This window comes from Syngnathus acus, chromosome 23 (assembly GCF_901709675.1).
Source record: "Syngnathus acus chromosome 23, fSynAcu1.2, whole genome shotgun sequence".
NCBI classification, from domain to species: domain Eukaryota; kingdom Metazoa; phylum Chordata; class Actinopteri; order Syngnathiformes; family Syngnathidae; genus Syngnathus; species Syngnathus acus.
This window is the reverse complement of record NC_051107.1, coordinates 2282290-2299417: the sequence shown is the minus strand read 5'-3', so window position 1 is coordinate 2299417 and position 17128 is coordinate 2282290. Positions and strand designations below refer to the sequence as shown.

Sequence of the window (17128 nt, the reverse complement as noted above, 5' to 3'; positions counted from 1 at the left end):
AAGCTCTAGTCCTCGGGGCCGCGTTCCAATATGTTTTCCACCCTCGTTAAACACACCTGCGTGAAAAGATTTAGCGCATTTCACGTTCTGCAGGAGCTAAAACTTTTCACGCAGGTGCACTTAACGAGGGAATCACACGGACACTCCGTTAGGTACACCGCCATTTTCAAGTGTACCTAATAACAGGCCATTTCATTAGGGAAAAACCATGGACAAAGGTTAACTGAAAGTGAAAAGTGCCCCACCCGCCCTCACCCCCACCTGCTGATTGGCTGTTCGATCTGTGACGTCACTCGGACACTCCATTAGGTACACCACCACTTTCAGGTGTACCTAATAACAGGCCACTTCATTAGGCCACTTCATGTACGCATCCATACAATCAGTGACTTATTTCATTTGCAAATGCGATATCAAAATTGAAAGCTTTGACCCAGCCAGTTGACACAACAAGGATGCAGTTTCGACACGTAGCCAGAAGACGGCGACATTGAATTGTAATCTTGTATTGAGACGCGACTGTCCTTTAACGTTCCCATTCTAAGATTAAAACATAAAGTAGGAGAGCAAAAATTATACACTTTGGAACAGATGTTTATTTAGACAATCAAATGCATACCAAAAATTGTGTTATCAGCAGCCATACAGTCACATTCAGCATTCAAACATAAATTTGAATTAAGATACACCAAACATCTTTTAATTTCTTTTTTTTTTTTTTGGAGGGGGGGGCTTGTCCAGCTCATCAACATCATTTGAAGGTAAGCGTCACACAAAACAATTAAAATACAACAAATAAATAGAAAAGTACAGAAATAAGAACATACACATACTGTGTGCAACATTTACATTCAAAATTTGATCTGTGACTAACTGGCATTTTTCTGCTGCATTTGTTAGAAATTCACAGCTCGAAAACATTTTCATAGTTTGTGTGTGTGTCTTACATGTTATTAAATGTTGCATGTCTATGTGGAAGAACAAAGAACTGAAAATTATATCAAATTATTCATATATTCATTCAGCCTTACTATTATATTTATCCTTATTTTCTTGCCTTATAATACATTTTGTACTTTTGTCCTGAAAATGAAGTTGGTCATACATGGGCTCACTCCGTCTCCGCCGCCAGCCAAGCCGTCAGCCTCATCTGAACAATGTGCAAAAGTGTCTTTTATTCACACACACAAATCTTGATGCTTAAGGTCCAAGCACTTGAAAAGTGGGTCTCAGTTCCTGATGTCCTCCAGTCCAGGATTACTATTAAGACACAAACATGCAACATTTTACAACATGCATTACGGTCATTTATTTCAGACATGCTTTTTTTTCTTAATGATAACTCACCAAATGACTCAATGTTAAGAATTACTTAACGTCACACTATCATGATAAAACAACCAACAAAACAGGAGTGCGTTTTAAGTTAGATGCACGTCACTTATGAATCCAAGCAACTTTTCGTCTTTAATTTTGTTTCAGAAAACACGGAATACACCAAAAATATCCTCACAATACCATGAATAAATTGTGAACCATTATTACCTTTGATTGCTGACTTCGTGCTCGTCCACAAAAAAACAAACCAAAGTTGTTGAGTTGTTTAGACTTAATTGTTGAAATACAAACAAGCTCGCGTTAATTTATTTCCAAGAAGTCGGCTAAAGTTGGCATAATTTTGTGGTAACTTTTTAACAAAACTTCCACAGTTTAGCGGTCGCTAAAAATTGACGTCAATGTGCACGATCCGGAACTTTGCCGTCGAATGAGTGACGCATTAAGAAAGAGGGCGTGGTCTGCTCCTTTTTTGAAATGGTGTCTTCCGGGACAATCGGAAATATTCCAGCCAATAAGAAAACGTGGTGCCCGCTGGCGCTCCATTGCGTCAATTCAGGCGTTTTCCCTAGAACTTTAAAAAGTAGCAATAATATCAAAAGCAACAGATATGTTCAATGTTTATTACTGATACTATGTAATATAAATAAAATTTTACAAATGTGCAAAAATGTTCATTTTTATCATAACGGTCCATCTCATTAAAATTGTTAGATTTTTTAAATCACTTTTTTAAACAGTTAAAAACTATGCAAACAAAGATTTTTATTTTCTTAGATTAAATAAATCAACCACGAATACAATACACTATAATTGAAATACGAATGAATTGTTTTAATTTTTTTAAACAAATGGGCTTACCTATGTCATTTTCAAAAATGAAAATTTAATTTAATTTGAGGAAAAAAGTTTGCCCACCCCAGCAATAAAAGCCAGGACTGTTTTGAAAGTTTAGGGATAATGTTTAAAAAAAATAAAACATAGACTAGTAACTTGATAGTAGTGGCATTTTGCAGCGGCAGATGATAAAAAAAAAAAAAAATTAAATCGCAAAATAAAACAATTAATTCTAACAGCCCCCCGCAGTCTAATTATTCACATTACTTATTGCAAATTAATACGATGTAGGGTTGGCTAAATAATGACGTAATGAATCTCAACCCAACATTTGCCATGTATTTTCATTCTTTATTGTGTGGTCTGCAACGCGGGTGGGGGCAGCACTTGAATGCATCACCAGTGCCGCTCACCCACACACTACTGCCGCCACTGCTGTTGAGAGCGTGTGTGTGTAGTGTCTATGTGTGTCTATGTGTGTGTACTGTGTGTGTCGTCCATTGTTGCTCGGCTCCATCCCAGCTGTACGGCGCAGGCCCGAAGTAGCGCAGCCGCTCTGAGGTAAGTACCCTACCGCGCAATCTCCATCTATTTCAACCCCGGCGCAGCCGCATCGCGAACCCGGCAGCATTGAGGGCGACCGATGTTCTCGTCGGGATGTTGACAGCCGCTGTGACCGTGCAAGCTGCGCGGATCGTTTTTTCACTGTTTTATCATCGGAAGGGGGAAAAATTATCAAAGACGAGAAGAGCTGTTGATAGGCGGCATGCAGGCCGCTGCTAGCTTGTAGCTGCGGTTTTAGGCAATGTTATTGCGCGGGATGGATGCTAAACTCGCTCTCGTGCTACGACGGCCTTCGTTGCGTTCCCACCGATCACACATGCGGTCGTGCTTGTGGAATAACAGCGTTATTACGAGGCGCGGTCTTTGCATTTCTTTACATGTGCCCAAAGTGTGCAACGCCAAGTGGTTAGCACACTAGCCGGCAAGCTAAATGTAGGACAGTGCTAGCGTGCTTAGCTTAGCACGACGGAGGAGTGATTTTAACCGGCAAATCGTCGTGACCGATTGTTAGTTGCATTCAGTGCACTAATTCAGTATTCTTTTTATGAAAGCCAACGTTAGCCTGCTATGTGTTAAGTTTGTTTTAAATCTTAATTTGGCCTGCTTGGCTCTAATAATGCACGACCAAAACATTAGGGACACCTCATGAGAAACGCTATAACAGTGTAAAAAGTCTTATGATGAGCTACTCATCTTCTCGTGTTGTAAAATCAGATTCTAATAATCGACCCTATTCAGAAGCATGCCAAGGGCAATGTTGTGCACTCCATGTTGTAATTGTAAGCTTAAATTTGTTTTCACTGTTCAATGTAATAAATGTTCACAATGATTTCATGGACCTTGAAGTGTGTCAATAAATATCCAGTACTGGTGTCATGTGCATGGTGACATGTGGGAGAAAGAATCCTCACTTCTCGAAAAACACCCCTTTTTAGAAAAACAACACTTGTTTGATGACCCAATAGCATTGTCAAAGTGCAAGCTATTTTTTTAACACTGCTAAATAAACACAATGACTGACCCATAGTATCAATTGGCACATGTAAATCTGTGGAATCTAAAATGCCATTAGTTTAAGGCTATAAAAGTACTTCTCAAAAAATTACCATCTGCTCTTCTCCATTTTGTAAAGTAACCATACTGGTTAGCCAGCTAGAGAAGCTAACTGCCAAAGCTGATTGCAAACGTTTATTTCAAGACAGCATTAGCGGAATACATCATCTTTACCTTGAATTTGTGATTGGTGGTCCTCTTCATATTGGAAGTGTCGAATCCAATGTAGAAGATGTTAGTTGTTGGTTCATCTATTAACCTTGCCCTTTCCATCATCAGCCATTGTAACCTGGATCCACCTGTGTAGACGAAGGCGTCAGTCATGGAGGATCACTCCGTTCACGCACCGGAACAGATGACCACCATCGAGGCCAGCGCAGTCAGTCAGCAGGTTTTCCACTTGAAAAAGAAAGACCAAGAAGTCGGACAGGTTCAATATCTCGAGTTGGATGTACGACAGGTGCACGTGACCACCTTCACCGACGCGTCCATGATGAGCGCCGACGAGGATTCCACCTCCTCGCCGGACGACGATCCCTATGACGACACGGACATCCTCAACTCGGCCGGCAACGATGAGGTCACCGCCCATCTGGCCGCCGCAGGTTGTAATCAGGATTTGAGAGAAAAAAATCCAATTCAAAGTTTGAGCAGTTTATCAGCGAGAAATTGATGACCACCTAAAATGAACACTACCAGAAACGGATGTAATGTTTGAAAGTGACCAGCAGGGAGAGCTATTGCATTATTCAATGTCGGCAAACCACTGTTGCGATTTTCTTCCATTCCTCCACTTTCTGTAACTTTCAAACTGTATTTGCGCTTACATTCTTCTCCGCCATTTCCTCCCAGGTCCCGTCGGCATGGCCGCAGCTGCCGCCGTGGCGACGGGAAAGAAAAGGAAGAGGCCCCACATCTTTGAATCCAATCCATCTATCCGCAAAAGGCAGCAGACACGTCTCCTCAGGTTAGCTGTTAAAAAAGAAAAAAAAAGAATGACATGAGTGTTGAACTAAGTGTGAGATTTGCTAACAGGAAGCTGAGGGCCACCTTAGATGAGTACACCACACGTGTGGGCCAGCAGGCCATCGTGCTATGCATGTCCCCCAACAAACCCAACCCGGTCTTCAAAGTCTTTGGCGCTGCTCCGTTGGAGAATGTGGTGAGTGCACGATTCATCTCACGCCCCAAAAACAGTTGGCTTTCCTTACATGATCACGACGTCTGTTTTTGGTGTCGTCCAGGTGAGGAAATACAAAGGCATGATGCTGGAAGACCTGGAGAATGCTCTGGCCGAGCACGCCCCCGCTGGAGGGGACCTGGCGTCGGAGCTGCCCCCCCTCACCATCGACGGCATCCCCGTCTCTGTAGACAAGATGACCCAGGTGGGGCGGCGCTCGCGTATGACCCGGTCATGCCACGTGTATAGAACATGAATCTAAAAAGACAGATCAAAACATAAAAGAAGCTCCAGGGTGGGCAAATCCGTGACGAGCAAAAAATCTGCATATAATTGACACCTATTGATATACACAATTCTTTTAAAATTAACTTATTTTTTATAAAAATCAACAACATTCTTCAAAACCACTCATGGTATAAATAATCTATATGTATATTCATATATATTAATTTATATTTTAAAAATACTCAAAAATCTGCAATAGATTCCAGCACAAGCCTGCAGAGGGCAGCATTTGGCAACATCACAGACCTCCACTACAATTCCATCTGGTTTTAGCCAGCCCTTTTCTCAAAGTATCATTACTCGTTGTTAAACACTTTCATGAGCACGAGATAGGTTCAGCCAGGTGAACAGTCACCTACTGCGTTAATTTCAACCACCCTCTCGTGGGAGCCCGTCTTGTTTACGCGCCACTCCCAGGGCAGCTGATGTTTCCTCCGATCCGTTGCCAGTGCGGCGCCCCCTCCGGGACCGTCTTGTTGTGTTTTTCTGTCGGAAGGATGAGATTAGCTGCACTAGCCTTAAAGGTTTTAGTGGCACATTTTGTAGCAGGTGAGGCTGAACCTTTAATTACACCCCCAAATGGACTCGGCAGCGTTTGTAGAAGGTTTCAGAAATGAGGATTAACATGACACCGGGCCACTTAACTCACTCGCCACTGCAATCAGGCCATCTTGACACTTGCTGCTATCAAGCCGCGAGCAAAATGGAGGAAAAGAAAGAGTCGGTTGATAACGCTTGGGGGATTTAATACGGACACGACCAAATTTAGCCGGTGATGTCACAGCAAGCAGACGCTGCAGCGATATAATCTCCCAGCGGTGATGCTCCCATATTACCAGGACGCCGAGGACGTTGGCACAAAACCGCACCCCGCCCCCACCCCGACCTGCCAAGCTAGGGAAGTGATGACGTGACGACGGATGGCTTAGCGGCGCCAACAAGCGCATTCGTAGGCTCAACAATGCAATCTGGACATGAAGGTTGACATCTGTAAGATGTCCTCCGTGAGCTTAAGATTCATGCGCAAAATCTGAATCTACGTCTCTATTCGGTCCTCGTTAGAATACTCCGATACTACAACACCCGATACGTTCAACCAGGCCTTCATATACTGTATTATTCTGTCATCACTAAGTGTGCAAATGAAATACATTTTGCAAAGACTTAACAGTAATTGGCAACTTGACAAAATTAACATTAAAAGCCTTCAACTGGATTCTATTTTAGTAGTCACCAAGGTCTGACTGACACCTCAGCCTGGTGCCACGTTCATAGATTAGTCTGTTGCTATTTTCAAGCCGTAACCACGCCGGTATGTTTCTGATCAATACGCACCTCACTTTTTGTTTTTGCTCTTCAAGGGCGCGTCCGTGTCGTCCTCACTCATCCCGTTGTTCTACTTTGACGCAGGCCCAGCTACGAGCCTTCATCCCGGAGATGCTGAAGTATTCGACGGGCCGAGGCAAGCCCGGCTGGGGTAAGGAGAGCTGCAAGCCCTTGTGGTGGCCCGAAGACATCCCCTGGGCCAACGTTCGCAGCGATGTCCGCTCTGAGGACCAGAAACAGAGGGTGAGAAAGGTCGTCGTCATGCGACAGTGATTCCGATAAATAATAATATTGAATTCACGATTAATAAACACGATTATTCACTGATACACAATGACATTTTAATTGATTGACTAGTACTGGAGTCTAAACTTTAGGTTTTTGTGCCCCCTGAAGGTGTCCTGGACGCAGGCGCTACGAACCATCGTAAAAAATTGCTACAAGCAGCACGGCCGAGAGGATCTGCTGTACGCCTTTGAGGAGCAGCAGATCACCACCACCACCACGCAGCACCACCTGGCGGCCGCGCAGAGCATCGCCCACCTGGTGCCCTCGCAGACGGTGGTGCAGACCATCAACAACCCCGACGGCACCGTGTCGCTCATCCAAGTGGGGACGGGACACACGGTGGCCACGCTGGCCGACGCATCGGAACTACCCGGCGTGACGGTGGCGCAGGTTAACTACGCCACGGTGGCGGACGGCGAGGTAAGCGAAACCGCCCCGGGCCGAATTTGACACGCCGACGCATTCTGATGAAAACGTCCGGCTAGGTGGAGCAAAACTGGGCAACCCTCCAGAGCGGCGAGATGACAATACAAACCACGCAGGCGTCGGAGGCCACGCAAGCGGTGGCGTCGCTAGCGGAAGCCGCCGTCGCCGCCAGTCACGAGATGCAGCAGGGAGCCACCGTCACCATGGCGATCAACAGGTAAGAAAAGTGACCAGTTTAGATGTTTTTTTACTGCCCCCAGGTGGCCAAGGTGCACACACACCTGATGGGGCAACACAATGTCTATTGAATTGAAACAAAAACATGGCTAAAATGTCTTTACTTTCTATTTAATTATGTCATTACGACAGGTAAATTATTTCAGAGATTTTTTTCTGTTTGGGTACGTCGTTAACCTAAGATGCTGGCATGTCAGCAGGTTTCCTGGTGTCAAGGTGACAATGTCACAAGTGGCTTTGTCCCTGTGGGGCTTGTTACCTGCACCCACCTGTGTCTTCGCACCCACCCCATCTACCTGCTCTATCCTGCAGAACATTTTGTTTTCATACTTAAATTTTTCCCAGCGCGCAAAACGTCTACATCAGTTCATACCCGCAACCGGCTCGTACCAATTCTGCCCGGCCGTGATCTGGTTAATGAAACAGCTTTGTTAGACGCCGCTGCACCTGCCACCTTTGGAGAGCTGTGACAGATTCTCCCTAAGTCCAGACTGACAAAGCCTCTTAGACTCCTGCCCCCACCCCCATTCCCCCTTACACACACACATTGGCCAAATAACCCCCACCAGACAGCATGTACCTCCAATTCTGCACATGTAAGCCTTATGTGTGCTTATTCCGCATTGACTGATTAAAATCCTACAGCAATTTTTAACACACTTGTGTGTTTTTGTGTGTAGCGAGGCAGCGGCCCACGCCGTGGCGACGCTGGCGGAAGCCACGCTTCAAGGCGGGGGCCAGATCGTGCTGGCCGAGACGGCGGCCGCTGTTGGGGCGCTAGCAGGCGTGCAGGACGCAACAGGTATTTTTGTTTTTCAAGTTCACTAAGTCATTTTCAGCTGGTTTTGCTTGGGTGTGGGACAAAACACCTCCACACCAGTAGGTGGCAGTCATCGAAAAAAACAACAACACTGATATACAATGGATACATTCCAGACCCAAATCCCTCCACACACACTTTAAACAAGTCAAGTTAGCTCAATGCTAACATATGATGCAAAACCACATAGACAGGCTAAAATAAAAAGTAGCATAGATTCCAGTGATTACAAACAAACTTCAAACATACATGAAGAGCATACAACAATACTTAGAGGTGCTTAAAATAAATAGTAATATTAAGTGGTAATGCATTAATTTATTACAATTTCAGCCCCGCTCTTACGTGGCAGCCAATTAGCGTGGCAAAGTTTTAAGCTTCCTTCCGCGGGTTCCTCCGAGGCTAATCTACTCCGTGCCGATGTGACAGATGGTGCCTGTTGGGCACACAACTTGTTGCGTTCCTCAATGTCTTTTTTTTTAATGCTGTGTGACATCTATCAGTGCAGTGGGAGTTCACCAGCACAAATTTGTCATAACCGTAAAATTGCCATGATTTTTGATTTTTTTTTTTTGTAGTACTGATACACACATATAAATTAAACGAGGCTTCAAAAGCATAAAAAATATATCAACTATTTTTAACACGCAAAAATATTTCTGAAGCTGGACTGGGGTTTTTCCACACCGCAACGATGAGGCGCTCTAAAGTTTCAACCATGCCCGAAAAATCAGGAATATTGAAATGTTAAAAAAAAAACAGTTTAAAATGTAAAACATATTTAGAAACACAATTAATTCAACTCTCTGGGTGTTTAATATATATTTTTATATTTCAATGGCCAATTAATCAATATGACAAATGAGCTTTCAATGCTTAAGTCAGTCAATCAAAGTAAAGTTCCCTCGAGGGCTGGTCCGACCCGCCCCCCTCGATCCCTTCTAAAGAGCTTTGATCCACTCCATTACGAGTCCATGTCTTATCACGAGGACCAGCTGTCAATCCGCACTTACATGTAAACTTTAGTGTTTATTTTGAAGCTCGTCTACGACTCGGCGTCTGATTTGAGAGAATAAGTCACTTTTCGTTTCAAAGAGATTGCTTGCTAATAGAGCCGCACCGGTCGCTCCTTCTGCCCGCTATTGACCTTAGCGAGCTAATCACTGGAGTGGAGGACTCCGTTTGAAGTGCGCCGCTCGCTGATTGGCGCGCGCACCCACGCGCTCGTGCGGCCCTTTTAACGTCTTAGCGACCACGTCGTGGAGTGGGCTCGACAACGGGCTGAGTTGAACAACATAAGCCCTTCTCCACTCTGTCACCGGCGAGTGGGCTTAGCCAGAGTGGGTCCGACAATTAGCCCTCGGGATTTGAGCTTTTTTAACTTGGGGAAAAACAATTGCGGACGACGGTGCGCGCGGGTCTTGGCTTGATGACACCGACAGATTGGAGGGTGGAGCGAGAGGCCACGTGACGGCGGCGGTAATCCCTGCGGGCGCTCACAGCTGTGTTGGGGGAGAACGTCAATCGCGCCATTGTTCCGAATAAATTCTGGAATATTTTCCCTGCTTCTAGGTCTGGTCCAGATTCCAGTCAGCATGTACCAGACGGTGGTGACCAGCCTGGCGCAAGGCAACAGGCCCGTGCAGGTGGCCATGGCGCCGGTAGCCACACGCATAAACAGCACCATGACACTGGACGGACAGGCGGTAGAGGTGGTGACGCTGGAGCAATGATCCACCCGGAAGAGAAAGCCCTACAATTATCAATTCTGTACAAATCTGTGTCTAAATTCATGTTTGGACGCAAGGGGAGTTACACGTGACGCATCCTTGTTGTTTACTTTGTAAAGTGTGTTTTTGTTTTGCTTAGGTATTTATATGCTATTTCAAAAATGCTTGAAAATGAACTAAAAAGGCATCACCGACACCTGCACTCCTTTTTATCAACTCCACTTGATAATGATATATTACTTAAATCACATCACTGTACTCAGGAAGTACATCAGCTATTTTTAATTTTTTTTAAATTTTTTTTTTAAAAAGGAAGGCTGTAATGGTTTTCCTAAGCAGACTACTTTCTCCCCCCCACACACACACACAACTGTGCCATCCTTAATTTCCAACTTGTCATGTTGTCAAAAAACATTTTGACTATCCGTGTGTAAATTGGCTTTGTCAGGATAGACATTGTAGTATGTTGTACAGATTGCGTAATGACTCTTCACAGGAGGGATTTGTGTTTATGAGCAAGGTGAATAAAAGTGACTTGACTTTTGCCATATTTATTGAACCTTCTATAATTTATCACATGCTTACCGACAACTATAAAAATGTGTGCAGTTACAGTATGAGTAATTTGTGTAGGAGGGGTGGCTCAAAATAAATGCTAATGTGTGCTAATAGTTAATTTATATGGACTCAATGAAATGTGTAAAATTTGATTTGTTAAAATATACAGACAGTAGTCAAAGAAAGAAAATTACTTAGAAAATAATTAAATTAGAAAATAATTAAATTGAAACCACATAATCTTGTGTAAAAGCAGCTCTAATTATTTTCCTTGTTCTTACAAAAATATTTTTTTTAGCCAATAATTGCCATCAATAATTTGGTCAGGTGGATTGCAAGCCTTCTGAGTGCACACTAATTTAAGAACTTTTATTCTGTTGCCCTTCTCCTTCCCGTAAAAGCGTTCTAACCTCCACGTTCTCCTATCCCAGTAGCCTCCCTGCCGTGACAGACAGGGCCGTGATTACATCATAAGCCGCCCCAACCTCCTCGGCTTTAAAGCCTGGGATTTGCTCGGACGGGGCCTTCTGTTGCTCACACACACAAGGAGAGAGACGGAGGGGGAGAGAGAGCGAGGTGCACGGGCCTTAATCTATCAGGCATCATCCTACATCCCTCGTCCTCCAGATTAAAACCGTAGGCCGGGTCGCGCTGATGAAACCCGTTTTCCTGCCTCGCTGCTCGTAAAAGAGTTTTCAGGACGTCTTACTGGGTGTGTGTTTTCTTGGAAAAGGCCTCGCACCTCCTGGGGCTTCTCCTGCCACTTAGCTAAGTGCAGGAAAGCTTTCGACCATCCCGACCGACTTGAATGTCTTTCATTTGTAGCGTTTCTCATCACTGCAGGTACACTTATGGATAAAAGTGTTCCGGCTTTTGACTCGGGCCTCGATGTCATTTCTAAAAACAAATGCATCCAATATGTGCAGTGAAGGTGCTGCGTGTGGGATTAGAGCATCCAAAGGGAAGAAGCTATTGATTGCCGGGGCTGGACGGGTCCTTGTAGTCGGGGAGCTGCGCACGTGGGTGCACTCCAGAGCGGAGCTTTAATCTTCACTAATCGTTTCTTAATACGTGCATCCCGGGCCCTGCACGCAGGCAAGAACACAAGCTGGTGGCCAGACAAGGCCAGGAGAGGAGACATCATCTCCTGCAGCTTTCATATTCTCATGCAATTTACTTCATTTTGGAACAACCAAATTATTTTACGGCAATTCAGTTTTTGTGCGTCGAGGTGGACCTTCAAAAGTATTGGGACAAATTACATTGCAGGAAAAATCGAAAGATATCTATCGTAAAAAAAAATATTAACATGTTTTATAAATAACTTGTGTATAACAAAAATGGTCTAAAATGATGGAAACCACAAGTCCTTAGTTTTTGTCTTCTGTTGCATTTGTATCATGTCTGAGTGATTCTTCTTAGCCACTTCAGAGTAGTTCCTTTTGATTCTCATGAGTAATCCATTTTATCCACCTGGAATCATTAGCAGGTGTGTCCCAATACTTTTGTCTGCAGAACAGACTTGGCTGTCCAGACAGTGCGTAACCATAATCTCATTGCACTAATGCCGGTAACGCAGGCGGCACACTGTCTCACCGCCTAGCCTGTGTGGATAAATGTGAGATATGGAGGAAGGAGGAGGAGGGCAAGGGTGGGGCGGGGAGGGGTGGGATTTTGTAGGGGGTGAAAAATGCGGCTGTAACTCGAGCCGCGCGGCCCATCTGGAGTAATGGCCCACAATGCACTTGGATGCAGAGAGGGATACAATGAATCAGTCTTTTTTTTCTTTTGCAAGTGTTTATTGTACACAATACAATCATCACTGCGTTGCTAACAATCCAAATAATATTAGCCGAATGGGAAGTGGAGCCTATAAAGCTTGGGATTTATACACAGGCAGATAAAGAAGGTTTAATCCGCACATCCCGCTGTCACCTACATTAACAGAGCCTGACCCAGATATATGCGTGTACTATAGGTCCTTCAACTGTTCATGGCGCTGACCACCGTGACAGCTTTGAGAAAGCCACTCTTTTCTTTGGAAAGGAGGCGGAGGGGGTTGAGGAGGGCGGGGAAGGCCGCAATGAAAGGGGAAGGGTAAGATGACACCGTACCCTTGGCCGATTATGCCACAGAGCTAACAGAGGCAAGAAGCAGGGGACCACGCTGCTGTTTGATCACGTTGTACTCGCATGTACTCATTAAAAAGGTTCAATTTCCCATCCTTCGCCTATCTCGTGTAACCATGGAAACCATACATATGCCACACACTTAGGTGTGTTGCATTGGAGCAGAGTTTTGCAGACAAATTGCGTATTTCTCAGACATTAACAAAATATTACAAATCGAAAAGTATTGACAATTTTTGTTTTAAAACTCTATATTTTCTAATTCTGATACAGTGGTGCCTTCAGATACAATTAGTAACCACCCATGTTCTTAACCCAAAACATGTTTCCCCATTGAAATGATTAGAGATGTCCTTAATCTGTTCCAGTGCCCTCAAAAAAAACCAACCAATTAACAATTTAAAAATGTACTTTAAAATATTTGCTTTATGAAACATACAGTAATAACAAATAGAATACGAATTAAACAGTTAGTACAACAAAATTCATTGTGAATCATTCAAGCGGGCTTAACTCGGCCACTGGGGGCAGTAAATTACAGTCACAAGTACACAAATGAAGACTTTCACCACTACACTAAGTGACTCAGCAAGCTGCAGTAATGAGTAATTCTACACAGAGGAAAAAATATGCTTAAGAATTAATAATTTGTTCAAATATCTGTTGTTTAAAGGGTTACAATACAATATGCGATTTATATAAACATTTTTTATTTCAAATGATTTTAAATCCCACCCTAATTGTCTGATTTTTCCTTACATTATTTTGTCAGAACACACTTTGAATTTTTTTTGGTACTGTTCCAACTATAATGACAAAATAATGACTTCATTTAACCATCTCAGAGATTCTACTTGAAAAACAAAGTTGTTGTTTTTTACCTTCACTGCTCTTGTGTTGCGCGTTGTGTTCACTGTCCTCCTGGAAAGCAGGGGGCTATGAGGCTGTGGTGTGCAGGGGAAGAACCCAGCGTCACCTCGCCCTTCACCACCAACAGCCACTCACTCATTTGACAGGGACTGGAGGGAGCAACAGCAGGAAGGTTATGGGGGGTGGCCTTGGTTCTCTCTCTTGCAGGTGGAGCTCTCGAGCAATAGTTGGCAAGTCTAGAACCACCGGATCCTTCTAGCTCACCAGTGTGAGTTCTACCATTGCCAAACACCACCAGAAAGCTGCCTGAAGAGGGAATCAGCCTTGTGAGTCCGTCAAAATACGTCAAAAGTGTGGCACATCTGTCTTTTCCCATATTGGCACTACACATAATTGCTCAAAGCATATATACAGAAGCAAAAATGTGCTAGTGCCAAAATGGGCACAAGAAGGAAGAGGAGAGATTGGTGCTGTTGTCATGGAGACGCCTTGAGAAGAGATGCCCACCTGAGTACACGGCCAGCCAAAGTGGTTCTTTCTCTGCTCTGTTTATGGCCCTATGGTAATTCACTGATAGTCAGCTCTCACAGTGAATTCTACCAGTGCCATACACAGAACAGGAGTCAATGTCAAGACCGCTGGGAGGAGGCCCGGACTGCCGCAAACAACCTGGAGAGAAGAAGGGAACACATGATGGGCAGAATCAGCAAAGTCCAACTATCACAGGACACCATTTTGGACTTGCAGATTACTAAAGGCCTTCACATTTGATTTCATGAACAGCTTTATTATTGTTAAACCGTTTTAAATCTAAATGTTTGGCTAAACTTGAGTACAGTATTTTTATAAAAATGATTTAAAAGAGCATATCTTGAATGACATTGATCAAATCGTTAGCCTAATAGCTAGCGCATGCTTTCGGAAAATGTGAAATTCAATTTTTAACAAGCACATTGGTAGTTTTAAGTTCAACAGGGACTTGGGTAATTCTGCTACGGAGCTGACAAATAGTTAAAAATAAAAGGTAAAAAAGACCCAAAAACAAGTCCCCTAGTGGTTACGAGATGTATAGGGACCACGAGCTACGCCCTTCCAGCAACGTTTTTCGTAAAACATTTTATTCGATTGCGTTCCATCGGTCGAATTACCTTCAACCAATTAAAACGTCATCTACCGACCGAGCCCAGAAAATGGCCGCCCTCGCGGTCAACCGAGGACACTGCGGCAAGTCCATGGTAAAAAAAAAAAATGGCGAATGCGCATTGGACTATGGTTGCCATTTTCTGCTACGCAAGACCTGCAAGTGATGTTGCTCTCCTGACTTGAGGATGCCATTGCCGGGGTCCCAGACGCCCTAGACGCCCCACCCTTTTGCGCGGCGGCCATTATCTGGCTCACCCTGGGCCCACTCCATTGATCCCCGGCCATCCAAACTGCGTGCTAAGTGATTCCTCAGACGCCCCAAATGGCTCCCATTTCCTGGACTCAATCAATAGCACTAAAAAGGAGGCACAGAGAAGAACCACTGGTCCTGTTTGGCTATTTCTTAATGATCTTAAATTTGTTTGGGATAGGGTATACATTACAAAAAAAATCAAGTTGGCATATTTTTATGACGTAATGTCCAAAGGTCTTGGTTGCCTCTAATTATAAATATAAAATCCTTTTACAAATATTTGTTTTTCCTCCATGATAAATTGAACAAGTAAAATACACTCTAATGGTATCTCTCACTCGTTAATTTGCCACTTTTTTTTTTTTTTTTCTCGTGTCATCCTTAATTGAAGGTGTTCCAAAGCCCCTTCTTCGCTTAATCGCATTTGTCCCCCAGAACACACCAATGCTTATTTCTGGAGGATTTATAGCTCGTGTCATGCAACGTTGCCTTAAAGTAGAAACTTGGAAGAAAACACAAACGGTGGGGCTTTAAATCGACTTACTTTCTTATTTCCGACGCATTCAAGTTTGCTTTGCGACGAAATACATGCCATTGACTAAATGATTTTTAAATGAACTAACCATTTATATTGTGCATACGTACAAACGACATGAGCGTTAATAGCAGTGCTCCGGCGCAGGTGCAAAAACAGGTGCAACGCAATTGATTTTTATTTTTTCGTTTTTTCAAAGATAAAAAACAGCGACAAAACAACAACAAAGCATCCACAATTTGATTTATAACTACATCGTTGCGATGGCATAACAATTTTTGTCAACTTTTACGACAAATGTTTATTTAAAATTTTGTATTTCAAGAAATTCAACGTCGTATTTTTTTTAAAAACGTTCTCGGCCTTTTTTACAGATATATAAATATAATGAATATCATAATAAAAACAGACAATACCGGTGAAATTAAGATAAAAACAAAATATAGTTCATACCTTATTGCGACTCCATAACGTGGTGCGTCATCAGGTGGCCGCCAATTCGAGTGGTTTTAATCTAGTATTAGTGTACTTTTCGTTTAATTAATTTTAAAAAATGGATGAGTGTCTGCCGTGCGTGTTCGCTAGCGGTAGCGCACAATTCCAATGAGACAAAAGAAGAATCCGAGCGGCGTCGTCAACTTCCTGAGTATCAAATGTCAATTGGAGCCTCACTCCAGCTCCCCTCTCTCTCTCTCTCTCTCTCTCTCCCTCCGCCTCTCGACCTCCTCCTTCTTCTCCACCCGCCCCTCTACCTGTCGTGCACCTTTTTTTAAAATGCGCCTGCGCACAAAACGGAGCTAACCACTGTTGTTTAACCCCCACATTGAAAGTGATGAATATTTGTTTAGCGTAACGCGTTTGACACAATTTAGCCAGCCCCTCCTGCTTTGAGGATTAAACGGATATCGTGGCATTTTCTTTATTCAGAACACCCCCATTAATTTATTCGATTGGTTTGTCCCAACTACAGATTTACGGCACCTCACCGCTTTTGTTAATATACATTTTTGTCATTTTATGATTTGTTCGACCCAATTACACCGATTACAGGCCACTTTATTAAGGACATATTCTAATTGTATTCAATACAAGAGCTATGTCGAAAATTAAAATGTATTATAAGTCATTTTTCTATAAGTAAGATATTTCTTTTTAGCACAGTTTGATATCACAGACTCTAATTAGATTCTATAAAATGAATACAAACTACCTGTTTAAAATTGCTGCTTCCTCAAGAAAAAAAAACATACAACACAGTATGTAATATCAGCGGTCACTAAGTGCATGACTCCCTTATTTAGGATATTGTGAGCCTGTTCTAAACAAAAAAAATAAAAGCTCACCAGTGAGCTCCATCTATTTTTGTGTGTGTTGATATTTTTTTTAAATCACACTAGTATTTCTTTAAATTTGTAAAAGACAGTATATATAGTTTAAAAAAGTCAAATATTCCTTTAAGATTGCATGGCCAAAGCATCGTGGAGCTCAGTGCTGATCAGAGGCCTTTAAGGAGGCCTGTAGGCCCTTTGAGTAGCATGCAAGGCCTCCATGCAGTC

At 43.2% G+C, this 17128-nt stretch overlaps 1 protein-coding gene and 2 long non-coding RNA genes across 5 annotated transcripts; 1 reads left to right on the top strand and 2 right to left on the bottom strand.

The window, feature by feature from the left end:
- Positions 1-926: 926 nt before the first annotated feature.
- LOC119117101 lies at positions 927-1763 on the bottom strand. The gene is made up of 2 exons (XR_005096420.1): positions 1546-1763; positions 927-1260 (listed from the first exon to the last, which is right to left on the bottom strand). It is a non-coding gene; the product is annotated as an uncharacterized LOC119117101 (long non-coding RNA).
- Positions 1764-2569: 806 nt separating this feature from the next.
- Positions 2570-10634, top strand: nrf1 (nuclear respiratory factor 1). Of its 3 annotated transcripts, none has more exons than XM_037243599.1 (11): positions 2570-2733; positions 4069-4168; positions 4250-4394; positions 4642-4756; positions 4825-4951; positions 5034-5174; positions 6668-6826; positions 6980-7291; positions 7357-7514; positions 8215-8336; positions 9927-10087. In XM_037243599.1, the coding sequence occupies exons 2-11, from the start codon at positions 4112-4114 to the stop codon at positions 10085-10087; spliced, it is 1497 nt and encodes a 498-aa protein (XP_037099494.1). In that variant the 5' UTR covers positions 2570-2733; positions 4069-4111. The 3 variants fall into 3 exon arrangements, with proteins under 3 accessions (XP_037099494.1, XP_037099493.1, XP_037099495.1); XM_037243598.1 differs by having other exon boundaries at positions 2574-2733; positions 4069-4180; positions 9927-10634; XM_037243600.1 differs by lacking the exon at positions 2570-2733 and having other exon boundaries at positions 2740-4168.
- A 1799-nt stretch (positions 10635-12433) lies between these two features.
- On the bottom strand, positions 12434-16308 carry LOC119117489. Its single transcript, XR_005096532.1, has 3 exons — positions 16026-16308; positions 14149-14310; positions 12434-13790 (listed from the first exon to the last, which is right to left on the bottom strand). It is a non-coding gene; the product is annotated as an uncharacterized LOC119117489 (long non-coding RNA).
- Positions 16309-17128: the final 820 nt, after the last annotated feature.